The sequence below is a fragment of the Vulpes vulpes genome, chromosome 16 (assembly GCF_048418805.1).
Source record: "Vulpes vulpes isolate BD-2025 chromosome 16, VulVul3, whole genome shotgun sequence".
Lineage (NCBI taxonomy): Eukaryota > Metazoa > Chordata > Mammalia > Carnivora > Canidae > Vulpes > Vulpes vulpes.
This window is the reverse complement of record NC_132795.1, coordinates 6,021,542-6,047,760: the sequence shown is the minus strand read 5'-3', so window position 1 is coordinate 6,047,760 and position 26,219 is coordinate 6,021,542. Positions and strand designations below refer to the sequence as shown.

The 26,219-nt window shown below is 42.4% G+C and overlaps 1 protein-coding gene across 1 annotated transcript in view; it reads left to right on the top strand.

Annotated features, from left to right (window-relative positions):
* ARPC2 (actin related protein 2/3 complex subunit 2) overlaps positions 1-24,589 on the top strand; it is a 29,467-nt gene extending 4,878 nt beyond the window's left edge. The window contains exons 3-11 of the mRNA XM_072742961.1: positions 3,210-3,244; positions 5,176-5,288; positions 9,481-9,526; positions 12,390-12,576; positions 13,288-13,381; positions 19,066-19,192; positions 20,837-20,937; positions 21,399-21,499; positions 24,133-24,589. Of these exons, the coding sequence (XP_072599062.1) occupies positions 3,210-3,244; positions 5,176-5,288; positions 9,481-9,526; positions 12,390-12,576; positions 13,288-13,381; positions 19,066-19,192; positions 20,837-20,937; positions 21,399-21,499; positions 24,133-24,157 (829 nt within the window). The 3' untranslated portion in view covers positions 24,158-24,589. The remainder of the gene's footprint in view (positions 1-3,209; positions 3,245-5,175; positions 5,289-9,480; positions 9,527-12,389; positions 12,577-13,287; positions 13,382-19,065; positions 19,193-20,836; positions 20,938-21,398; positions 21,500-24,132) is intronic.
* The last annotated feature ends 1,630 nt before the right edge of the window (positions 24,590-26,219 follow it).

Here is a 26,219-nt window from a genome sequence, read left to right as displayed (position 1 = left end):
TGACCAATTCGTGATTCTGGTAGTTAGCACGGTCCCACGACTTCTTCCAACCATGACTTCAAAGTCTGGTCTTTTCTGACTCCGTCAGAAAAACTGATTCATCAATCACTGTCTATGAATTAGACAAATAAGCAAATAGCTTATTTGCTATAAGCTTTGAAATCATAATTCCATTTGATTTTAAAATGTGCCTGTGTGACAGCAGTTCCCATTTACAGTTGAGAAAACTAGGGCTCTTGAGAGTTGTGGAGGGAGTAGATGTATGCATGAAGCATTGTGCAGATATCTTTCACTGACTTCTAACCTTATTTATGATCTGTCATACACAGAACATACTTGCATGGCAAATTTGAGTAAATGGTCTAGCCTAGAGATCCTGCTACTGGGCTGCCCCTGAGGGCTGTGAGGCTCATTATCTCATCATCTCTGTAACTTAGTCACAAGACACTGGTTGGGAAACTTTCCTGTACACATGTCATCTCAATTAGTCTTCACAACAACCTTTTAATCTTCATTTTCTAGAAAAGGATCCTGAGGCTCAGCAACATCTGAGCCACATTGGGTATGGTTTTTAGCCAATAGGTGACTGGACTTGAGTTGAATAGTCAATGCTAAAGGCCTTCCTTTTATTATGATTAATTAACCTCATTCCCAGCATCTGAAACTTTACCAGATGGTAAAACAAAAAAAAACTTGAACCATTTATCTTCTGGGCTTGTTTAATGGTACACTTTCCCCCAGACCGGTCTTTCTGGGGAAACAAACACCTGGGCTTAGTAATTGACATGCCATCCTGTTTGGTATATTTCACTCTTGGTATGGTCTATTTGTTGGGGTACAGAGTTGTAATTCCCACATGACCTCTCAGGAACACTCCTTTGGCCAAATGTTCTTCTCTACAGCTTGTCTCCTCTATAACCTATTGTGTAGCCATAAATAGTAAACTAAAATATTAATGGCAGTGATTTGACAAATATTCCCAAGTCAAGCAGCAAACCACTTAGTATACCTCTTCCTAAGCAACTTCTCCCAGTGGGGATCTGCTTAGGGAACTTTACAGCCTAGAGAAGTTCATAATTTTAGTTAAAATGTTGATAGCTTGGGGGCACCTGGGTGGTTGTCAGTTAAGTGTCCAACTCTTGATCTCAGCTCAGGTCTGGATCTCAGGATCATGAGTTCAGGCCCTGCATTGGACTCAGTGCTAGTGTGGACCCTACTTTAAAAAAAAAAAAAAAAAAGGTTGTGGTTTTGTTTTCTTTTGTTTTAATGTTTACAGCTTGCAACCCTTAGGGTTTTTATTTATACCTAATTTTTCTCAGTCTGCTGATAAAGTAGGAGAGTGAGGAACTCCTTTGTTGACTGAGTTAAAGTCTAAGGATTTAAAAAAAAAAAAAAAAACCCAGCTACCTACTAAGTGATGTAATATGGACTTTTACAAGCCTCCACCCTGACTTTTTGGCATAGCCACCCTTTCCCAGGAAAATAGACTTCCATGCTTCCTCCCATTGTGCAGCCTCTTCATATTTCATTCAAGTGAGCCATAGATTAATGTTTGTGCTGCTTCTTCCTTTGCTCTTATTTTCTAGAGGTGAGGAATGGTGGTTGGCCATTCATTGTCTTTGCTGGCTACAGTTTCTAATGAAAGATCAGAATCAGTTTAAGTTTTCATCTCATTCTTTTCATCATACTCTAAACTCATTGCTTCTCCATAAACCCACTTGTTGCTTCCATTCTTAGAGTCTCCCAGAGCGATTTTCCTAAGTCACATGGATGGCCATGAAGGAGTAGAGTGGAACTCCGTATGTGACTTGTATTGGTTGATTTTTCAACAGGGCTAACGTATGCTTCATAGAAGCCAGTTTCCTGGAAAGGTACTGTGTAGCATCTGCAGCAGCTTTTTAACACTCATAAACCACGCCACGTATTCCATTATTTCCCAGCAACCCTAGAGGGCAGCTCAGTTGTGGTTCTCTTTACAGGTAAGGGAGCGGAGGTAGTATAAAAGAGATGTACTTGATGGTGTGGTCTTGAGCAAATTAGGCAAGAATAATTGTGGAAATGTGTGTGTCTTGTCTGCTGGTCCATAAAACAAAGTGGAATCATTGCAGTCCTAGGTAGCTAGAGATAAAACCTTGGAGTCTTCCTTTGTTTCCTACTATTGGGTTTTGAGGAGAAGTGGGGAAATCACGTAAGGTGGCTTTTCACAGGAGGTTAATTGACCATTATTGTGTATAGCTAGTATGTATGTCATGCTTTCTAGGTAATAACTCAGCAGCATTTATCAAGTAGAAGTTTCTGTACCAGGCTGAGCTAGGAGCTGCACAGAAAGTATCAGGCTGTCCTCATTGCCTGCCAGGATAAGTTATTCTGTGTCTGTTCTCTTTATCTTTAGTAGTTCTATAAGGTCAGTAGGATCACTTGTATTCTCCCATTTTATAGATGAATAGGTGAAAAAATAAAAGCGTGCAGTGTTAATTTGTCTAAAAACAGGCTCCTGATGAAAAGCTGAAGGTGGAAAATTGATGTCTTGACTGTTCTCAGTGATTCCACAGTGTTGTTTTGTGCTGCACTTCCATAGAAAGTGGATTTTCAAAATAAAACAAAACAAAACTAGAGTAGAACCAGTGAAAGAGGGCTTCCTTCCTGAAGGAGAGTGGTGAGTACTTTGGTGACATAAAGGGAGAGGGAAAGACGTGTAGGAAGACTTCCAGATTGTCTTTGAAATGGTATAGAACTTCTTGTTTTATGGACTGAAATTATGCTTTCATCTTCAGTAAATTAAAACCGTTCTGCATTCTGTTTAGCAGCTTTCCTGTGGAATGTACTCCCTCCACTTCCATCACTCCTGTCCTGTGGGGGAGACATTGATCAAAAGATAGCATTTGGTAGTTCCCATATATTTGCAAAAGTGTGTATCATAGTCCTAAGGAATTCACAATTAGAGGTAAGACCAACCATGACAGAGATTGGACAGCAGCTGAAAAACAAAAGCTGTGTCTGTCCTGCTGCCTTTTTGTATCCTCTACCTTAAGTGAGCCTAAAGGTTCAGGTACCTGAGGAAGCAAATTGTGTACGCAGGTCAGCAGTGAGCATAAGATTGGTCCAGAATGCTCCAATCTGAAGTAAAGCTCAGGGGTCTTTGTGAGTCCTTTTGAAGGCCAGCAGCAATACAACTATCTTTACTAAGGAACTTTTCTTTTGTTTTGCAGTAACAAACCAGAAGCAGTAGAAGTAACATTTGCAGGTAAGTGTCCTTACCTTAACCCTGTAAGAGAAGGCACAATATAAAAATAGAAAACAAAATCATTCCTAAAGTAAGTTTTGAGATTTGGAGTACTGTCCCCTGGTTGTCAAGGCTTTTTGAGATCTTTGCTTTAGATGATTATTTATGGATTTATTGAACTTTGTAAAGTTACCTACTGATATCTCAGAGGTTTGGGGTTAATGTTGTGGTATAAACTAAAGTTTGTTTAATTTGGAAATATTAAATTACTGTCTTCAAGTAACCTTCATCTCAGTTTTCCCAACACTAGAGTAGTGGGGAAACATGGAAAATACTAGAGACCTGTTCAAGTCAGAGAGGTTACTGCTTTCTGTTCCCTATTAAGAATTAGATATTGATGCTACTCATGTGCTGTGTGGACTTCATGGAGTTAAAACAGTCACCCTCTGTATAGTGAGGGTATTTGACTAGGTGATCTGGGAAGACTTTGCAGTTCTGAAGTGCTGTGACTGGAGGCGAGGCACCATCCCTGTCCTCTCCCACTAACTAGCAATGTCAAACCTCCCTAAACTGAGGTTCTCAGCACCTGGTTTCGGGAACTACACCCGTTAAATCCTCTCTGCAGGAAGGTAGAAGCCAAAGAGAAGGGAGGCTTGTATGTAGATTAGAAGAAACTTAATAACCAAATGCAGTGTGGGGCCCTTATTTGGATCTTAATTCAAATAAGACAACAGTATTTTAAAACCATTGTGGGGTTATTTTGTTTTGTTTTTATTTTGGTTTGGTTTTTTGAGGCAGAATATTTGAACACTTGACTGGATATTTGATATTAAGAAGTTGGTTTTAAAAATTTAGGCATGGTAGTGGTATTGTGGCTGTGCTTTCTAAAAAATTCTTGAGACGCCTGGATGGCTCAGCAGTTAAGCTCTGCTTTTGGTTCAGGCCGTGATCCTGGAGTTCAGAGATCAAGTCCCACATTGGACTCCCTGAGGGGAGTCTGCTTCTCCTTCTGCCTGTGTCTCTGCCTCTCTCTGTGTGTATATCTCATGAATAAATAAAATCTTTAAAAAAAAAAAAAAAGTAAATAAATAATTCTTTATTATTTGGAGATACATTGTGAAATATTTATGGATAAAATGATGTGATGTCTCGGATATGCTTTAGAATAAATCATTGAGGGGGGCATCTAAATGAAATAAGATTGGCCGTGTGTTGATAATTATTGGAAGTCACAGGGGGAAATTAAGAGTTGATTATACGTTATAATCTAGGCTTGTTTAAAATACATCGCAACAAAAGCTTTTTTAAAAAAATACTTTCAGGGGCACCTCGGTGGCTCAGTGGTTGGAACATCTGCCTTTGGCTCAGGTTGTAATCTGATCCCAGGGTTCTGGGATCGAGTCCTGCATCAGGCCCCATTCAGGGATCCTGCTTCTCCCTCTGCCTATGGCTCTCCCTCTCTTCTATGTCTCTCATGAATAGAGAAATAAAACCTTTAAAAAAATACTTTCTGGGCGGCCCGGGTGGCTCTGCAGTTTAGCGCCGCCTTCAGCCTGGGGCTTGATCCTGGAGACCCGGGATCGAGTTCCATGTCAGGCTCCCCACATGGAGCCTGCTTCTCTCTCTGCCTGTCTCTCTCTCTCTCTCTCTCTCTCTCTCTCATAAATAAATAAATAAAATCTTAAAAAAAAAAAAAATACTTTCTGCACCAAGCTATGATGAAGGTAAGAATAGCTTTGTAATTTTAGAAGAGAACCAAGAGATAAGTACTTGATAATTTTATCCCAGTGTTTTTTTTGCTGACTTTCTGCATGGATTTAAAATAAATACCATTTTATTTATGTGCCTACTTCCAAGGGGGACCTCCTTGTGTCCTGTAACAAGGCAGACCAGTGTTTTGAGATCTTACTCCCCATTCCCAAGTTAATCAGTTTTATTTACTTTCTTCACAGATTTTGATGGAGTTCTCTATCATATTTCAAATCCTAATGGAGACAAAACAAAAGTGATGGTCAGTATTTCTTTGAAATTCTACAAGGAACTTCAGGCACATGGTGCTGATGAGGTATGTTCTACATCATTTTCCTTGGGACTCCTGTTTCCTCTTCACCTTTTATTGGTAGCTTGCCATTCCTAGAAAGTCTGTTGCACTGATCACTCTGGACAGCTAGCCCACTTAACCAGTGAAGTGGTTGACTTCATTTTCAGTCAAGATGTGAAGTGAAGTGACTTCACTTTAGTCAAGACTTCTTGACTTCATTTTCCATAACGATAGCGTATTTTTCAGAAAAAGCTTTGGCTCTTTGCTTACTTGTTTGCTACTCTAGAAAAATAAAGATGTTCCCTAACCAATGAAAACAAAACAACTTTAGTTCTCAAAAAATGCACCAAAGAGTACATTCTTTGACCAGTAAAAAAATAGCTATCACGGGGCAGCTGGGTGGCTCATTTGGTTAAGTATCAGACTCTTGATCTCAGGGTTGTGAGTTCAAGCCCTGCATTGGGCTCTGTGTTGTGGAGCCTTTTTTTAAAAAAAAAAAAAAAAAAAAAAAAAAGCTATCAGATGGGTTCCATTTTATTTCTATAATATTGTGAAGTAGGTATATAGCTCTGGCCTTTAAATTTTATGGTCTTAATTTCTCATTCTGGAAATTTAGGTACAAATCTACCCTTTTTGATGTAAACTTCTTTAGAGCTGGTCTCCTTGAGTTTCTCTTCTTCCTTATGACTACCACAGGGGAAATAGAAAGGCTCTCCGTGCATTTTGAAATTCTTAATGGCCATGCCTTATTCACTGGCTTTTTTCTATAGCTAAAGTAGCAGGTTTGGTTCCTGTTGAACTATATTTGCTCTGGGTAGAACCATTTATGGAAGAAAGAAAATGTTGTTACACCAGTGAGCACACGTTGTGGTTGGGTCTCAAAGCAGGAAGTATGACTCAGTTCCTGAATCAGTTTTCAGATATCTTTTAGTTTTAACAAGCTAGGTTCTCCTTAATTCAGTTAATGAACATACAGCTATTTCTAGTTTCTTTCTGATTAAGGGTGATTCCTTTTGAATTAATTAAAACTTATGCAATGAAAATGGTGTTTATAAAAAAAAAAAATCTCTATCTCAGTAATATTTTGGTATAAAAATTAAAGTTGATGTTAAGTAAATGCAATCCTAGAAATCATAGACCATTATTTCTCTTAATTATTCATATGCAGTTGATCTGTCCCAGCAATTCAAGGGAAGAGCCAAAACCTTTTCCAATTTGCCTCATAAGTTCAAGGGAAGAAGAAATGTCTAGAGAATTTGTATTCAGGGTGATTTTACCTGAAAGAAAAGCTTAAGGAGGAAAACCTAGTCTCATAAAAACATATGAAAGATTATTCTATAAAAGTTAGTGGCCACCTCTTCTCTTTACCAGATTAAGAACAAAAGGAAACAAGCGGCTATTAAGTGGCCCTGCTTTTGATTAACCATAAAATAACTACCTGAAAAGAATTGTTAAACCTTCGAACAGACAACTCAAAATTCTCCCTAGACAGTTTTCTTTCTTTAAAGATGCAGGTGCAGTGATAATAATAATCTTTGGAAGGGAAAAAAAGCATTAAAGCTGGATTTCTTAAGCCTCCTTTCCAGTCTGTGCCTTCCATACCCTAGAACTCCAAACAGTGTTATTCTTGTAGCTCCCGCAGGGTCAAAGAACCGACCCCACCCGGCCAAGTGGGTGGAGCAAGTAACATTCGGAGTTTTGGAGCAGAGTGCACAGTAAATGGCTCTTGGGTTTGGTTAAACAGTGACTAGTCTGTGATAACCAGAGGAAGCTTGTTTCTTTGCCCAGGCCCTTTTTCAAGGCAGAACACCTCTGTTGCTAGGGCAGGTAGATCTGATGGTGAGGACTGATGGGTTGTTGCCTCCACGCATCTTCTGGTGTCAGGTTGGAAGAGGGAGGCGTTCATTGAAAAAGTGAATTGTTGTTTAAAGTACAAGTGGAATCAACACGGAAGCGTTGGCTGGTTTTGCCAAGTGGAAGGAGCTGAACAGGGTATAAATTTGGCTCTAAGAACCTTTTAGATCTCAGAGTATTAAGCTTGGAATTAAACTAAATCTTAGGAGTTATGGTTTTTTCTTCCACATCTAATTTCCCCTTCTTCCAAGTACCCATATTGCACACAGTACAGTATTATGACTCAGAGATAGCATGCTAGTTAAAATTCTTATGAGATACGCCTGGTTATACACCACCCCATCCCTCAGACTCCTTTAGGAGAAGTGGTGTATATAAGACACCTGAAGGTCAGATCTCTCTGTGCCACCAAAACTCTGTGACCTTAACATCTCCTTTGAGTTCCTCTTCTGTAAAAGAGAACCTCACAGTGGCTACATGGTCACTAGATCGGAACTGCATGTGGTATTACTTATCTTTTGCCTGGATACAAATAAGTGTGATCACAAAGTCATGCATTGAGATCTATTCTGTTATCTATAGTTTGCAGATAGAGAATTTCTTCCAGCTATAAGAAAGTGGTGAAATAAGTACGTGGAATATTAAAGAGTATTTAAGAACAGGAAGGAAGGAACCTCACCTTGTGATAATTTTTTCAAATAGGACAAAAAATACATGGTTTGCTGTTGCTTTTTTTAAATTATCATTACAGAGGGTATGTTGAAAGTAAGATTAGAAGAAAACATCAGGGATCCCTGGGTGGTGCAGCGGTTTGGCGCCTGCCTTCGGCCCAGGGCGCGATCCTGGAGACCCGGGATCGTATCCCACATCGGGCTCCCGGTGCATGGAGCCTGCTTCCCCCTCTGCCTGTGTCTCTGCGCCTCTCTCTCTCTCTCTCTCTCTCTCTCTCTCTCTGTGACTATCATAAATAAATAAAAAAATTTTTAAAAAAAGAAGAAAACATCAATATTGACTAAGCTCTGTTTACTGCAAATCCCCATACACAGGCATGTGTGGGTGCAGAGACCACAACAGTGAGCAGGGCTGAGCTCCTGCTCACATGGAGCTACCCTCTAGTCTGCCTATGTTTGCAGTGCTTTCTCTGGCTGATAGAATTCTTTAAAACATGCATTTATAACTCTTAAAACTAAAACAAAAGTTAATGCTTTTGTTTACTTTTAACTTGGTAGATTGTTCTGTATTAAGTATCCTTTTTTAATTTTCTTTGATATCCCAGAAAATTCCAGAGGATCATGAATGTGTTTGTGGTGAGATAGTGTTGAGAAATTGACTAAAACATCTAGATACAAAATCCTGCAGCCCATTGTACTGCTCTTACATATACTGTTAAGATACTGGCCTCAGTTTTTCCCTTCTTGCAGAATAATGACGACCCCCCTCCCTCCTAAGTATGTTTTTAATGAGGGCTAAGAATCAGCCATGTCTGTTTTGCTCTTAAACATATAAAGACTGATTAAATAGTTCTGATTGCTCTGATGTTTACTTTTTTCTGTCTTCAGATAGCTGCCTTCTGCTTACCATAGCCTATGTAACATTTAAATCTGAACTAGTCCTTCTAAAATGTTTGTTTCTTGAACTGTCAGCCTAGGAGCAGTTTCCACCAGATGAACCAGTTATACTGACAGAGAAATAGGAAGGTATAAAAAAGGTTCTTGTTTTATCATTTACTCCTCAAAGCTGGAGAGTAGCCAAGCAGTAAGTATTAGTTTTGGGGAAACAAACAAACAAACAAAACATGTAGAAAGTACAACCTTCTGTGGACCCACCAGTGTAAATAAATGGCTATGCTTCAGTGATCTGTTGTCTTTTGTCATAAAACTGTTGGTGAGCTAAATAATTTTAAAGCTTACAAGATAAGCAGGCTAACTGGAATCTGTTCCCAGTAATTCTGGTTTTATCTCTTCACTTACCTGGGTTACTGGTTTGGCCTGTACTTAGTTGATAACTGACATAATCTTCTTTCACTTGGGTTTGGCACCCTTCAGCACTCTTGAAAATAAAAGTGATTGTGTGCAATACATGGTCTGTGGGAGAACAGAACATATATAGGGCGTGACCAATTCCTAAAAGAGTAAAAGATGAGCCTTGATTTAAAAACAGATCCTAGATTAACCTTTTGGATTTAATCTCAGTTCAATGAGTGACTTGCTTGGTAACTCAGTTAAATCTGCTTCCCTTTATGTGTCCAGTGTCCCATCCACCAGATGAAAAATTCTGGCTTAGAAGAAGCTTGGCAAATACAGTGCTTTAAAAATGGCATTATCATGCTCTTTGGATTAACATTTGTTTTTGTATTTTCTAGTTATTAAAGAGGGTGTACGGGAGTTTCTTGGTAAATCCCGAATCAGGTATGTAGCCATGTGAGCAACTGTGGAGTGACATGGGAAGATACCTGTCCTGTTTTGTACTGTGTTTTTTTTTTTAACCAAAGCATTTCATTTAAATATTGTTCCTTTTACAAATATTTTTGCCTGAGCCCAGTTCCCACTTCAACCCTCTCCTTGAAACTAGTTTATAAGGGGCTTTGCTTTATCCAGTAATGGTACACAGTGTGGTGTGCAGAATTGATGTATGTCATTTTTAACATTTATGTCGTGGAGCCAAGGGACTTGCGCTCAGTGGGCCACTTGTTTTCTCATGGTGATTTTCTCTTAGCCTTTTGAGACTAAGCAAGCATTGATTTTCACCCAGCCCCTAGTAACACCATTTTCTGTACTCTGCACATTTGGAGAAGGAAACACAGCTATTCTCACATATTCAAAGAACAGAAATTTCAGCCCCTCCTTTTAATCCGTTCTTCTAATGAAGAATAATAGCCTCTTTGCAGCCAGAGGAATTGAAAAGCACCATGGCCTTCCTTGATTACAACAGCTATGTTCTATTGCTTTATAGAAAATTTAAAGCAAAAAACCAAACAGTATTTTCATCCTTGTGAATAAGTGGAGTCTCAAATTCTGAGGCATTTAGCTTGCCCCCCTGATGAGGACCAAGTAGTTAAGTTCCTTTAAACATAATATTACTTGAATTTTATTCCTGTGGTGTCTCTGTAGATCATTCTAAGAAGGTAGGCATGTCTGTCTTTCCACAGTGGTTACTTCTGCTAGGTTATTTCCTCCCTCAGCCTTTGTGGGGGTTTTGTTTGCTTGTTTGTTTTCTTATAATATGACATGCCTCACCAATCCTAGTGGAAGACCTTTCCCTGTCTTCTGTATGGTCTGGAAACAAAATATCAAATACAGAGAGATGTCTTTGGGATGAAACTTGTTACTAGGAGTACTGTGGGCAGAAGCATTAACTGCAGTCCATGAAGAATATTGGAATATGTTCATCCCCAAATTGATGGTAAAAATATATGGAGAAATAAAAACCAAAAAATAAATAACACTGTAGGCTTTAAAAGGAATCAAGGAATTTCAGAGAGAGGGGGAGAGGAAGGAGCAGAACTAGAATAGAAAAAAATTGTGTAGGAACTCTTGGGTGTGCTTGACACAGCTCAGATCTCACAATCCATCAGAACCCCTGGAGTGTAACACAGAGAGCTTATGTTTCTGTCCCTGGACCTTTTCTTCCACTTCTGCTAAAGCACAGGCATTGCTGGATTGCAGACCTTGTGTTCATACAAGTGGAAAATATAAAAACGAGTGAAAGTAGTGTGTCACCTCCTGTCTTTCTATGGGTTTATCTAAGCGAGCTTGGGGGGTCTCACCAAGCCATACTAGATTTTTACTTTTAATCTATCCTCAGTATGTTTTTCTTCATCATATCAAAGCCTTACTTAAGAGTCTGACTTTAGCTGTAGTTTTACTTAGCTTGTTTTATTTGGCTTCTTAAAACTAACAAACCTGAACTCTAAATATTTTCTGTTTCTATCTCATCTTGTAGTCTGCTTATCAGTTTTCAGGTGCCCAAAATGGAATGATGATTGATATTATTTAATATTGGAGTGCCAAAAATATGCCAAAAGCACAACCTAGAACAGAGATTTGGATAGTCCGTGTTCTCAGTGAGGATAGATACAACAAAAAACAGATCTCAGGAATGTTCTTAGAAAAAAATTAAATAGTGGCAAAGTATAAATGTCTAAGACATTCCATACAGTTCTGATAAAATTATTCGCAGCAGTTATCTATATAAAAAGATCCACAGTGGTGTACAGATACTCTTACAAAACCACCCATAGGCCTTTTGGCATGTATTAATCATTTGATTAGATAATCAGTTGTCCCAGCCTTGTTTGGTGGAACTCCTACTCAACATGCTGTAAAGAGCCAGAATAGGGTGTAGTGGTCAGCAGACTTGGCTTCAGGTCCCATTTGTTAATGACCTACTGTGTTCTGGGCACTTTAAAATACTGTACACTCTAAATTTTCCCAAGGGCCTCCCCCTCTCACTATCCTTTTTAAATAGACACAGGAATTTTGGAGGTTAGGTAGTTTGTCCAAGGTCACAAAGTGGCAGGGCCAGGATTTGGACCCAATTCTGTTCAACTCAAAATAGAAAACCTACACCTCTGTATCATGCTGCATTTAGCATAGCACTCTGCTCCTTTGAACTTCTTTTCCCTGTAAAATGAGAATAACCATATCTGCCTGCCAACTTAAAAAATTGTTATAGAGACCAAATTAAATAAAATTAAACACTTTGAAATGTTTATAGAGTATGCAAGTAAAAGCTATTGGGGAAGTATATACGTATACACACACACACTTTTTAGATTTTTCCATACTTAGCCTCCTTCCACAAAGGATTTGTAATGGTATGTGATGGGGTTTTGTTGTTGTTGTTTTAATCAAAATGCTACCCAGCTACTGGTTGTGTTAGCACTTGGCAGGTTAAACCATCAGAAAAAAAAATGTGTAACTCATGTTATTATAGCTTGATAGCATACACAAGTCCCCTGTTGACTACAGTATCTGGAATACTAGATTTCTAATCGGAGTTCCTGCATTATGGCTTCTACTTGTTATCAGTCATCTTTGATACTGATTCCAATTTTGGCATAGCATCTATTAGTTAGCTGTATATATTCACAGTGGTTTTACAAGAATTAAGGTTTTATTTTACTTAATTTGCCATATGAGACAGATGAGAATAGACAGCAATCTACCTGGGTTAAAAGAATGGACACTGAAACAAAATAGAATGTCCTTAGAACCTGCAAAGTTGTTTGTTCTGTATTTAATATAACCGCTGGGTTTTTCCCCCCTCCAGGATACAATGTCTCTTTGCTATATGACCTTGAAAATCTGCCGGCATCCAAGGATTCCATTGTGCATCAGGCTGGCATGTTGAAACGAAATTGTTTCGCCTCTGTCTTTGAGAAATATTTCCAATTCCAAGAAGAGGGCAAGGAAGGAGAGAACAGAGCAGTTATCCATTATAGGGACGATGAAACCATGTGAGTATAGAACTTGCCCCCCCCCCCCCCCAAAAAAAAATAAAATAAAATAAAAATAAAGAAAGGAAGGAAGGAAGAACTTGGTCCCAAAGCCTTGGTGTGGCTGTTACATGCCCTTTCTGAAAGACACATGGTTAGGTCAGACCCTTAAACTCTGTTGTATGAATCCCCCCTACCATGTCTTTCTCATAAAATTCCTTAAGCCAGGAGATAGATGACGGGGAGAAAAGGAGGCCACTTTTGCTCGTCTCTATATCAAAAGTTGGCAAAAGTTGAAAGGCAAATCCAGTGCTTTTCTTTAAAGCACCATTATTCTTCAGTCATATAGCCTGAGCAATAAGGAGGTAGAAGGGACTGTGCATTCTGTATGTTTGCAACTCTTGGATCATCTACATAGTAGGAATCTCCTAGTATATAAAGAAATTTTTAGAAGTGAGGTTCTGAGAGTCACAAACCCTAGATTCCATGTCCTACCACACAGACAAGTCAGTACTAGCCACTGAGGGTGATTTTCCTCTCCTGCCCCTCTCAGGGCATGCATGTATTATACTGACTTTGTTGGCCATACATACTGAGTCTCCCTTGGCATGCCTGATTTTATGAACTAAGATTTATTTGGCTTTACCCATCTACTTCACTTGGAGATCAAGTTCTTGACAAAACCTCATGCTCATTCTGTACTTCTTACCTCGTGGGTTTTGTTATCCTCAGGTATGTTGAATCTAAAAAGGACAGAGTCACAGTAGTCTTCAGCACAGTGTTTAAAGATGACGACGATGTGGTCATTGGAAAAGTGTTCATGCAGGTATGGAGTGGACATCTTGGGGGGAACACCATGGTGTGGTGGTTTATACCTGGGTACCGTAGCACACCATAAATATAGAAAACGGGCAGCTCTTTGGATGCCAGAGCTTGAAGATTCAATTAAACAGCTCCTACCAAACTCACTGTGGATATTTTTTCCTTAGTGGCTTTAACCTTTTGCAGGACTGAATTGGAGAGTGCATTAAGGATTAAACATATTAATGGTGTGACTGAGTTTTAAGCATCCTTGCTGCCATAGGGTCTTTGATTTAAAGCTTAGTCACATTTCCTGCCTTGCGTTTCCTGTGATTTCTTGGCAAGATCCATTCTTGGCTTGGTTTAGTCCTAAAGTCTTCTCAGAACAGAATCTCTAAAAATTCTTAGTAGTAAGTATTGCATCAATAGGCCAGAGTCGTTGAGTGGTCAGTGAGGCAAATTAGCCGTAGTTTGCTTGAGGTCACTGTAGAGCACGTCCCTCAAAAGCAGCTCACGTACCAAGAAGAGGAATGGGGCTTTAGTGGGACATTTTGTAAATGAATTTCTGGTACATCTGGACTCCAGTCTGATACGATACCTCATTGTGGCTTTGTCGTGCTGTCTGCTAACCAGTGGCTGGCTCTAAGACATGAAGAGCTCATCATTGAAGTAATAAAACAGGCTGATTTCTTCTGAGATGGCTCAGCATTCAAAATCTAGTACAGTGGTTAAATTTTTAAACACCTTTTGCACATTCATGCTGTTCCTTGGCAGGGTAAGGAGATTTAAGAATTCTGGGACAGAATCTTTTTTATTGCATAGAGTTGAAAGATGGTTGTGCTTAATGTAGTGAGGATATTTTATGGGTGTCCTCTCTAAGCGGCAAGGAAAATACTCAAAAGTGATAGCCTCAATTTGATCTATCTCTGGGGGCTTTTTGTGTTTAGTCTAATCGATCAGAAATTCTAATTTTGGAGCCACTACACAGAAAAATAGGAATATTGATACAGCATCTGGGAGTACTAAACTTTGTGTGAGAGAGAGAGAGAGAGTGTGTGTGTGTGTGTGTACAGACCTATATCTTGGGTCCTAAATGTAAGCTTCCAGAAAGGCATTTCATCTGTTTTTATGCGAATTGACAGGGGAATTAAATGCAGTAGCTTAGAAATTGGCCTGAATCCAGACTGAGAAACTAATTTTAAAAGCTATGAAGTACATATTTAGATTTGGCTGGTTTTTTACCAGTCTTGTTCCATTTTATTCCAGGCGACATCTTAACTTATTTTTATGCTTTAAACAGACCTTATCTTGGAGAGCTTCCAGGAGATTTGTTCCTTAGGAGAACTTAGTGTATTTTTTGCATATGAATTTAAACTCCTCCCTCAAAGTACATGTGGTAGGGCACTGGTCTTAAAAGAAAATCTCAGCGTTTTTGCACTGACCATAACTCTAGCTAGTGACTGGATGGGCACCATGCAGCCCCATCTGGCGTCCAGGAATATGGAAAGGCTGTGCTGGGGAAGCCATCTGCCTTGCCTTCCTCACCAAAGTCCAAGGCTGGGGCAATTTATTTGAAATTACCTTAGAAACCTGGGTTTATTTTGCTGGCTTTTACCCCAGAATAAATCATCTGAGAATTTTCCTGGGCCTCGTTATTATAAAATCCTAGGAGAACAGTGATGCCTAGCACAGAATGCTGCGACCCAGGGACGCTGTTTGAAGTCCCTCCTGGTCACTTACCTGTTTGCTGTGGGCCTTTGTGGGTTTCCCCCTCCCGGTGCGGACCTCCAGTCTGCTCAGAACACTTTTGTCATTCAGCAGGCAGACTCTGAGGGATACTTCCTGCCTTTATTATTTTTTTTTTTTTTTTTAAGATTTTATTTATTCATGAGAGGCAGAGAGAAAGGCAGAGATACAGGCAGAGGGAGAAGCAGGCCCCATGCAGGGAGCCCGACGTGGGACTCGATCCGGGTCTCCAGGATCACACCCTGGGCTAAAGGCGGCGCTAAACCGCTGAGCCACCAGGGCTGTCCTACTTCCTGCCTTTAGGAAAAAGACAGAGTTGCTATTCCCCACTCACAGGAATATTCTAGTGTTTGCCTTTGGAATGTTATCTTTATCGGCATGCAAGCTGAGCACTAGAGAAAGTCTGATAGAGAGCATTTCACTGCTTAGTCTGTGAAAAGCATTAGAACAATAGTTTTGGAGATTAGAGTATTTTTCATATTTTTTAGATCTTAGTGTCAGCCCTGTAACCAAGAAAAGTTAAACAGAGACTATTGGTTTCTGTATGTTTAGGGACAAGACACAAGCAGTCTACCTCTTAGGCAGTCACAAAGACAGGATGTTGAGGACTCTGTCTACCTAGATGCCTCTGTGGTTGTAGCTGTAGGATGTTTTCCTGAAGTGAGAGCACTGAGTCAGAGTCAGTAATTTTGGTAGATATTGCCAGATCCTCCTCTACAGAGTTTATACCCTTTTGCCTCTCACCCTACGATGCATGAGAATGCTCGTTTTCCCAGGGTATGTTGGCAGATGTTCGGATCTCTGCCAATCTGATAGATTAAAAATGGTATCTACATTCTCTTGTGAAAGAGGTCCAAAATCTTCTCTTATGTTGAAGGCTGTTTTTCTTCTCCTGTGAAATGTCTCTATGCCCTTAATCCATTTTTCTGTTCAGTTACTGATCTTCTCCATTTCTTTATATACTAGAGAGATTAGCCTTTTGTCTATGGTAAGAGTTGCAGATATTTTTTCCAATTTGTTTTTAGAGTTTGGGGGGTTTTCCCCCTCATACAGAAGTTTATGTTCACATGGTTAAGTCAGTCAGTGCCTCCTACAGCTTCTAGATTTCGAGTCATAGTTAGAAATTCCCTACTCCAAGACCATAAAGAAATTTGCCTGTATTATATCCTAGTATTTTTACAGTTTCATATTTTACACAATCTTTTGATTACCTGTTCAGAGTTTTCTCCTGGTATGTAGTATGAAAGATGGAGCCATCATTTTTTTCTAAATGGCTACCTGTTGGTATCAGTAGCTGTTGTTTCAAAGCCAATGTTTATACAACCAATTTAAGATGCTATCTTTATCATATAATCAGTTTCTGTGTGTGTGCATATGTATATGTGTGTGTGTATATGTATATATATATTCTGAACTTGCTATCATAAATTATGCTTTGATGGAAGAGAGAAAGGTATTCTGATACTCAAAAGACATCTTAGTTGGAGGAAGAGAAAAGAGGCATCGTTGCTGACACATACAGGACAAAGAAAGACCCTAATGAAAAAGAACTGTTTGGGTGGGTTGGTTGATTGTTTGTTAATAAGTATTATTTAGGAGACAGCACCAAGGAGACCCAAATCAGAAATAATTGTTAACCAGATCTTACATGTTATCCTCCTTTTGCCACTAATTTGCTAGGGCTTGCTGCCCAATGCAAACCAAACGTACACAGAACTGATGGAATCCACTGTAATAAGTTGTCACATCTGGGTATGAATGCCAGTAAGTACCAGTGATTTGGAGCCTTACTAAATGCAAGAAAATGCTGGCATTTATTATCTGTTCTATTTTATCCCCAGAGGGTAAAGAATAAAAATAATAGAAGTTAGAAAACTTCCCAACCTCTTTGCAAGGTAAAAAGTAATTTTTCTAGGGAAGGGTAATCTCAGAAGCTTAGCTTTAGCAATTTCCATTTTGAATGATATTGACTCCTTCCCTGCCTCTCCAAATATTTTTCCTTTGAGGAACAAAATTTAAGAGAGAGCTAACCTAACCTAGCTATGTTTTTTATCTCCCCTTTTGCCACTAATTTGCTAGGGCTTGCTGCCCAATGCACATTCTTCCTATCTACAAATGGAAAATGTAATCCCTGCCCCTTCCAATACAATGTGAGGCACTAAGTCTGCCAAGGTAGGAAGTGTTTGCTTTCATTCAGCAAGCCATGTGCTAGCCAGTCTCTTTGAAGAAAGAGGAATAGATACAGAGTAATAAAGGAGGATCCTTGGCTTGCAGAGCTTACAACTTAGTCGGGAAGCCAGAGGTATTAGTGAATGGTAAAGTGCCATGGTAGAGGCTTACAGAGAAGACATGGGAACTTCCCACCATAGAGCAACCAGCTGCCTGAGTCTGTTGGAGATGGCATGATAGAGAAGGTCATATCTGAACAGCAGTAGAGCATTGCAGACCAGACAGCTGTGTTAGCATGCCTTCCGTACTCTTAAAACTCTCCGGGGCTTTGCACAACCTTTGGTTCCATCCTTCCGCTATCATTTAGTGAATTTGGATCACCCTGTTTTACTGGTATTGCTGGAAAATCTAGTTATGTTCTTGCAGATCTAGGTTGAGACAGGGATGCCTTGTTATCACTTTGGTATGTCCACAGGAATGTATGCGTTAGAAAAGCTCAAGATTTAAAGATTAAAACATAGGAACAGCCTGGTTTTTACATGCTCATTTTCTTGTTGTTCAATGAGGGTGGGGACATTTTGTTAAGGATGATGAGCTCTTACGCAGAGTGGTGGTGATTGAGTCTCTAGCCATTCAATGTCAGAATTAACAATCTGGCTTTCAGTTCTCCTGTTACACAGCCTCCTTCTTCTCAGCGAACCCTAAAACTCAGCTTCTTTAACTGTAGTCTTCTGTCCCCAAGAAGGGCTTACATGTAGTTTAAAGTTTTGATTGATGGATTCTAAACAGTAACAGTCTTAAGATACCTCCATGAAACAGGACTTGTGCAAAGGTTCAGAGCCCTGAAAAAACATGGTTTTCATGAAACGGGAAGAAGTAGATACGGAGGTGCAGGGGGGTGAGAAATGGGCCAGCTCATAAGGGGCTTTCAGGCAAAGATGAAAGGAGTTAAGATTTGATCTTGAGTCTTAACCACGCTAGAGGCTGGGTTCCATGTACCCTGAGATTTTCAAGATTTCCTAAAAAATAAAACCTCTTCACATGAAATAAAACGAATCAGGGCAGCCCCAGTGGCTTAGTGGTTTAGCGCCACCTTTGGCCCAGGGCCTGATCCTGGAGACTGGGATGGGTCCCGCGTCGGGCTCCCTGCATGGGACCTGCTTGTGTCTCTGCCCCCCCCTCCCATCCCCTCATTAATAAATAAAATCTTAAAAAAAAAAACTAATCAGCAGTAGTCCTTAATCCTAAATGTCTAAATTCATTGTTTAGTCTCAGACAAACTTTTACTGCTTCTATTGTTCCAAAACAAGAGAAAGGGAATGGGATTAAGAATGCTCTCATCAGGGTGCCTGGGTGGCTCAGTCAGTTAAGCATCTGCCTTCGGCTCAGATCACTCACTATCCTAGGGTCCTGGATTTGACCCACATCAGGCTCCCTGCTCAGTGAGGAGCTTGCTTTTCCCTCTCCCTCTGCCCCCCCCGCATACCCCCCTCCCGGCTAGTGCACTCATGCTCATGCTCTCTTTATTGCTCTAAATAAAATCTAAAAAAAAAAAAAAAGATCTCCTCACATTCTAAAGATCAGCCTTGCTACGTACTCTGTGGTCTCCTCCTTTTTGAGTTTGGATCACATTGATAGCAGCCAGCACTTGTACTCTTGGTGTCAGGTGTTTCTTCACCTGCCAGTCCGGAGTGGTACAGGGGTCACGCTACACCGGACCAGCCTTGTAGTGGGAAGTTGGCATTCATCTTACATTACATTTTCTTCTGGTTACTTTGTGCTTCTTCCCGCCAGGAGTTCAAAGAAGGCCGCAGAGCCAGCCACACAGCCCCACAGGTCCTCTTTAGCCACAGGGAACCTCCTCTGGAGCTGAAAGACACAGATGCTGCCGTGGGCGACAACATTGGCTACATTACCTTCGGTGAGTGGGGCAGGAATGCCAAGTCGGGGGCCTCTGATCCCTTCCTGCTGCAGGATGCGTAAACTAGGACAGACCTCTGTTAAGATGTAAAAGGGGCAAAGGCATGTGTACCAGATCGTTCTGATTACAAATGCTAGGACTGTAGGAGGGTGTGCCACAATCATTTTCTTTTTTTCCTGTTTTTCTTAAATCCTGAGGGAAAAAAGTGTGGTCCCTGATGTCAAGTGTTAAGAGTTGGGACCACGTAAACATTGCCAAGTAGTAGGGTGGGAGGAAGTTTCTGTCATTTGGCATTTGTTGGGTTTTTGCTTACTAAGCCAGAGCTCCTGCCATGATTCACCTATTCCACTGAAGAAATTTAAGTCTTCCCTTCTTATGGTTGGTCCAGACCAGTGAGCTATCTCTAATGAGTGTAGCTAACAATTTGGAATAACACCTCATTCCCACACTGCACTTAACACTATTAAAATATTGCTTTTTGTGAATTTAAATCATCTCAGTACTGAAGGTGTACCCGTTTATGGGTGATGAGCCCACCGATTTACCATATTTCATTAAATCTAAACTACACATTTTCTTTCATGTGACAGTCTTTGATGTTGGGATGCAGCTTACAATTCATGCCACACGGTTGGGTCTTTTTGTGAATTTTTTGTTTTGTTTTGTTAAGATTTATTCATGAGAGAGACAGAGACAGAGACACAGAGGGAGAAGCAGGCTCCGTGCAGGTAGCCTGACACATGCCACACAGTTTAATTAGCCTTTGTCTTTATGGTGCATAAACTGATGGTAAACTTCTAGTTGTTGGCAGTTCTGCTGTTCATTTCTTCTCAGAATTGACACACAGGTCCCAACCTTTCTTTTGAGGCATTCCTTTTCATGTTAGGAAAACCTCCTACTTGGAGAATTTTATGGTTGCCAAGACCACTGACTAGAGTAGATACAGGAGATGGAGAGGATTCCAGAAAGCTGAAGGGGGAACGAATGCAGAGTGGCTAGAGGGGGCTTCGGTGCATGGCACCGTGGGAGGGGCTTTTCTCATCCCCCAGCTGAGGAGCTCCTGCTGCCTGTCCTCATCAGGAGAGTTGAGGTCCTTGGAGCTTAGTGTTTAGTTTTCACCACAAGACCACAGAATCTTCTGGAACCATGTGCCTCTGAAAGCTGCAGCACCAGGGATGGAGGACAGGCAGGCTTTGTTTCCGGACGCTGATACCTAAGATGAAGTGTTTTCTCCAAGGCCCCCAACTCCTGTAGCCAGTGGTATCACCGTCTCAGGAGACCTCCATGCTGCAGAGGCAGAAGCTAGTCAGTGTGCAGCAGGCAGGGGGTAGATCTCAGAATGCACAGCCACAGGGTGGAACCCAGACCTGGAGTAATGCCCGGCACTGAGCCCTTTCCCAGGGAAGCCCTGGTTTTCTCCCATCATCTCCGTTTTCCTTGACATAGCCTCCATCTGCACTCCCTGGTACCTGTCCTGGTTATAGTGTTTATCCCTTCCTCATCTGAGGGGAAAACCCTGACAAAGCCTGGGTGGGGTGAACCAGGTGCGATGTACTCAGGCAGGGAGAGATCGGAGCTGACCGTAGACTCTACCTACCCACCTTTCAGCCTCCATGTGACACCTTTTTTGTGCCCTGCCCACAGTACTGTTCCCTCGGCACACCAATGCCAGCGCTCGAGACAACACCATCAACCTGATCCACACGTTCCGGGACTACCTGCATTACCACATCAAGTGCTCTAAGGTGGGAAGGGCCACAGCAACTCAGCTCCTATGGTCCAGGTCATTCTCTCCACCACAGTTAGTGACATAAAACGTCATTCGGGTTGGGGGCTGCCTCAGTCAGTAGAGCACATCGCTCTTGATCTTGAGGTTGTGTGTCTGAGCACCACACTGGGGATAGAGTTTACTTTTGGGGAAAACAAAAGTCATTCTTCTAGTCCAGGCTGTTGCTATGAATTCTGGTGGTTCTAGAGACTTTAAGATCCCATGGCCTTCCTTCCATCTCTCCCTCTAACCTCCTCCCTGTAGTAGAGAAATGAATATTTGTCTTCAGAAAGGGTTGCCCTCCTGCTTATCTGCATGGCCCTGTGTCAATCCCAGGGCATGTGTTCCCAAACTTTCCTGGTAACTCTTACTAAAACCAAAGTTGTCTTTCTAGAACATTGTGTTCATTGCTTCAGTACCCATTGTGTTTGCTCCCAGGCCTATATTCACACACGTATGCGGGCAAAAACATCGGACTTCCTCAAGGTGCTGAACCGTGCACGCCCAGATGCCGAGAAGAAAGAAATGAAAACAATCACGTGAGTGGGGCGGCCACACAAGCAGGACCACTTTCCTTTCCTGATTCCCCCAAGAGGAAAGTAGTGGGTGCTGGTGCCCTGGCCCTCCGGGTATCTGGACAGCAGTTATAGGTGAGGTAGGCAGGGCTGGGCCTGTAGCCATGTGAGCGACTGAAGACGGGATGGACAGGTTTTCACTTCTGAGTAGTTTAGGCTGGACTCCCTCGTTGCACATCTCCATGAGCGAGGGGGGTGGCAGCTAGGGAGAACACAAAGGGACCTTGTTACCGAGATACACTGTGTCCTCCCTGGGCCTACGTTAGGTCAGCCCCCTCGAGGTCTTCCTGCAGAAAGGGGGAGATTTGCTTCTGGCCATTTTAGTTGAGTGAACAGGCCGAGAGCCCACCCCTAAGTGCTATTATCCCCCAGTCTGCTTCTCAGTGAATTTTGTATGGAAATGAAGTTGTCTCTCTCAGAGATGGACATGTTGGCTAGCACGCTCCCATGTGTGGCTGTGAAGGAGAGGCCAGCGTGGTCTAGAGCCTAGGTAGGCATGTAGGTCTTTGGACAAAATGTCAGGTGTTGGGTTCCTCTTTTGGTGACGTTTAGGTGATCCTGTTCTCAAGATAAGGCAACACGTTCTTATCTGCCTGCCTTTGTGCCCACTGAACTCGAGTCTTAAGGTGAACTTAGTGCTGCACACCCCTCACAGCCAGTGTATTTGCCAGCACCTACTCCTCTTGGGGGTGACCTTTGGCAAGTGTGGTGTCCACGAGGCTCCAAGTTCCCTCCCTGGGCATGTGAGGCCTCTCCTGCCAATCTAGTTTTTGCTGCTGCATGACAGGATGAGAGAAGTGCCTGACGCCTGATACCTGAGCAGAGGGTTTTCAATCTCAGAAACATCAGATGGTTGTAAAAGCAGTTTGTCACTCCTGACTTCCTTAGGTGAAGGCTGTAGAGGCTACCCATCTCATGAAAGTGGTACCAAAGGCCTCTCTTGGTAGTAGCTCTATACTTCCTGTCCAGAGCCAGGAAGTGGTGTTCAGCCTATAGTTGGAATCTCTGCTTCCAGAGTGTCCCAGGTGCCATGGTGACACAATGGCAGCATCATGCCCTCTACTCTGCAGCTTTGTGGCAAGGCCTAAAATGGGCAAAACTGACACAGCGTAGGGAGGGCATATGTCCTGGGACACTTACACTCTTTCTGCCCCTTCTGAAACTTGCCTCCCTCTTGGAGTTTACAAGTTCCCCTGCACCTCTTGCCACAGGACTGCTCTTCTCACGGGGCACCACTTTGGTGACCTTGAGTGTGGGGCAACCAGTGCTGTGCCATTTTCAGGGCAAGTGCAGAGACTGGCTGGGAGGTAAATGGGCAGCTGGGAACAGCAGAAGGAAGCCTGACCTGGCCAGCCCGTCCTACACCAAATAGGAAGGCTGGCTTCGTAAATAGCAGTCATGGGGCTGCCTGCGTCATCTTCAGCCCTGTAACTTGTCTGTTCAGAAGAGGCCAGCACGGCAGATGCCGCCCAGTGTCTCCCCAGAGAGCTTCCCCCCTGCCCTGTTACCCCACCAGCAGTGGTCTTGGGGTGCTGCAACACAAATGCAGTCATCTGAGGTACAGGGACGAACCCCCTGCCCTGCCAGGGAGCTGAGGAAGGATAGATTCTTGAAGCCAACCAGGCATCCATAAACCTCCTTCCTGGGACTGAGAAAGTAGCTCTGCTTTATTCTGCCCTGTGACCTTTCTTTAGCAGAGATGGGCCCCAGAAAGGAGAAGGGGGAGGCAGACAACCACATCTGAGCTAAAAACCAAGTCATGTTACTAAGGATGAGTAGGGGAGGCCAGGACCCCCACAGACGGCAGAAACGGGGATGCTGCATGGAATAGGATGGCAGGCCTGGCTTGGTGCCTCTGCCAGAATCGAACACTCAATGATCTCTGTGTGGTGAGGTGGGAATGGAAGTGAAGAAACACAATTTCATTTTAGGGTAGGTGAGACCTTCAGGACGGGAATATTTAGCTCCCATGTCTTTGCCCCAATTTCCCATAGTTCTCAGCCCTAGACTGAATTACTACCTCTGTCTTTGAGAACCAGCCTGTTCCCAAAAATGGCCCTCCCAGAGAAATACTGGGTGGGATGGAAGGCCAGGACTCAGGAGCCTAAAGTCAGGTGAGCATTCTGTAACCCAGAGTGTGGTCACCACATGGCAGCATGAAGGGCCTGTACTTGGAAGTTTTGAGCATCCTATCCTCCTCCCATGGTGGAAAATGAAGGAACTGTTATCTGTAAGCCTGAAGAGGTACAAGCTGTGTAAGAGGAGCCGGAGCTCTCAACCAGGAAGAAGGTTGAGCCCAGTCTGAAATTCGAGTAGGTTTGGCCATCCAGAAGTTGTGGGCAGGGGACTCTCTTGTCTTAACTTGATATTTATTGAACATCCTTTTGGGCTTGGCCTAGATGCTCCCTCTTACCCCAAAAGTATTCGACAGAAAGAAAGCTGATGAAATCTCTCTGGGCCTAGAGTTCCCACATCCTCTGAGGAGCCTTGGCACCCGTGTCTCAGTGTCTCTGGGGTCCCATCCCTAGTCCAGGAGCATGGGGTGGCGGGACAGGTGAGCCCAAAACCAGCCTTCACACTTCTCTCTGTTCTTGAAGGGGGAAGACGTTTTCGTCCCGCTAACTCTGGGGAACAGGAAGAGGCGGCGGCTGGCAGCTGAAGGCTGGAACACTTGCTACTGGATAATCGTAGCTTTTAATGTTGCACCTCTCCAGGTTCTTAAGGGATTCTCCGTTTGGGTTCCATTTTGTATACGTTTGGAAAATAATCTGCAGAAACGAGCTGTGCTTGCAAGGACTTCATAGTTCTCAAGAATTAAAAAAAAGGAAAACAATTCCACTTGATCAACTTAATTCCTTTTCTTTACTTTCCCTCCCTCACTCCCCTTGCCTTCCTCCCCCTCTTCCAAGCTGTTGCGCTTTGCAATATGTTACTGGTAATGAGTTGCAGGATAATGCAATCTTAACTTGTTTTCTCCTAAGTGTTTGAGTTCAAAACTCCTGTATCTAAAGAAATACAGTTGGGGTCATTAATAAAGAAAATCTTTCTATCTTACATGAGAATTTGCTGGGTCTCTAGACTGAGTCCAAAAGAGAGGAGGAGGGAGGAAGAGTACACATGACGCTGCCCTTGAACCTACAGACTCCATCTGGGAAACCTTAGATTCAGGAGTCCCCTAACCTCCCACTTGGAGGAGAGAAAGGATGGCTGGCTAGTGGGCTCTGGTCGATGGTTCTGAGTATATGTGAACAGGCTTCCTGTAAACCTTGGTGACAAAGTCTGTCTGGCTGTGGCCAAGTAGTTTCTGGGACCGTGACAGTCATATTGTTTTCTGGCTTCTTATTTTATCGTTAATTAACGCACAGCATTTCCCAAAACATGTGTTCCATGGCCTGTGTTCTGCAGGACATTGATGGGTATTATGTCTGGACATAATGCAGACTGAGCGGCCGCCCTTTCTCTTCTCATGCAGTAGCCCAAAGACTGGCATTCCACAGAATTACCTTTGGGGAGATGCTCACCTAACATTACCAGGTCTAGCAAAGCATGCTGTCCCCTAGCAGGACACTGATCCCAAAAATGAAAGCGTTCAGAAAATTCGGTAAAGAATTATCAGGGCAATTTTAGGAGCCGCTGAAATGGTCTGAGGGCCATCCTAGTGGTTTCTAGCTTCTTGCTTTCCCTTTTAACTTGTCTCCACCTAGTGAAGTGAGTTTCATGCTGGTTTGAGATCCATTCATGACTTGTCCTGACGTTTTTATTTCCTTTTTTTTTTTTTTTTTTAAGATTTATTTATTCATTCATTCAGAGAGAGTGAAGAGAGAGGCAGAGACACAGGTGGAGGGAGAAGCAGGCTCCATGCAGGAAGCCCGATGTGGGACTCGAACCCGGGTCTCGAGGATCACACCCCAGGCTGCAGGCGGCGCTAAACCGCTGCGCCACCGGGGCTGCCCACGTTTTTATTTCCTAAACCGTTATGAGATCACTGGAGATTTATATGCAGTTATAAGAAATAATACAGAAATTCTGTGTGCTCTTCACCCAGCTCCCCCCAGTGGTAGCATCTCGAATGACTGTAGTACAACGTCTTAGCCAGACCATGTTGTGGTCCAGGCCTGACTCGCCCGCGCGCACGCGTGTGTGTGTGTGTGTGTGTGTGTGTGTGTGGTGTATTTCTGTGTCTGTCACTGTGTAACTTCATCACTGGCCTTTTTAAGATCTTATTTTTTGAGAGCACGAACAGGGTAGCGGGGGTGGATAAAGGGAGAAGCAGGCTCCTTGCTGAACAGGGGCTCAATCTCAGGACCCCGAGATCATGACCTGAGTGGAAGGCAGACAATTAACCAACTGAGCCACCCACGTGCCCCAGCTTTTTTTTTTTTTTTTTTTAATGGGATAGTATAGATCAGTATACATCACACTTCTCAAGGGTAAGTATTGATTTGGGAATGTGTTTTAGTTTTGTACATACATCTTGATTGGATTATGAAATGCCTTTTTGCTGTGAGTCAAGTCTGAAAGCCACAGGTCATTGAGTCACCTGGATTCCACTGAAATGGGCTCTTAGCTCAGGACTTAGTAGCTAAGTGCCCATCCCAACAAACGTGTACTGGGGAGTGCTGGTGTTGATGGGGCAGCCCCTTGTCACCTGCTTCTGGTGGCTGGCAAACCTGGAAAAGGAAGT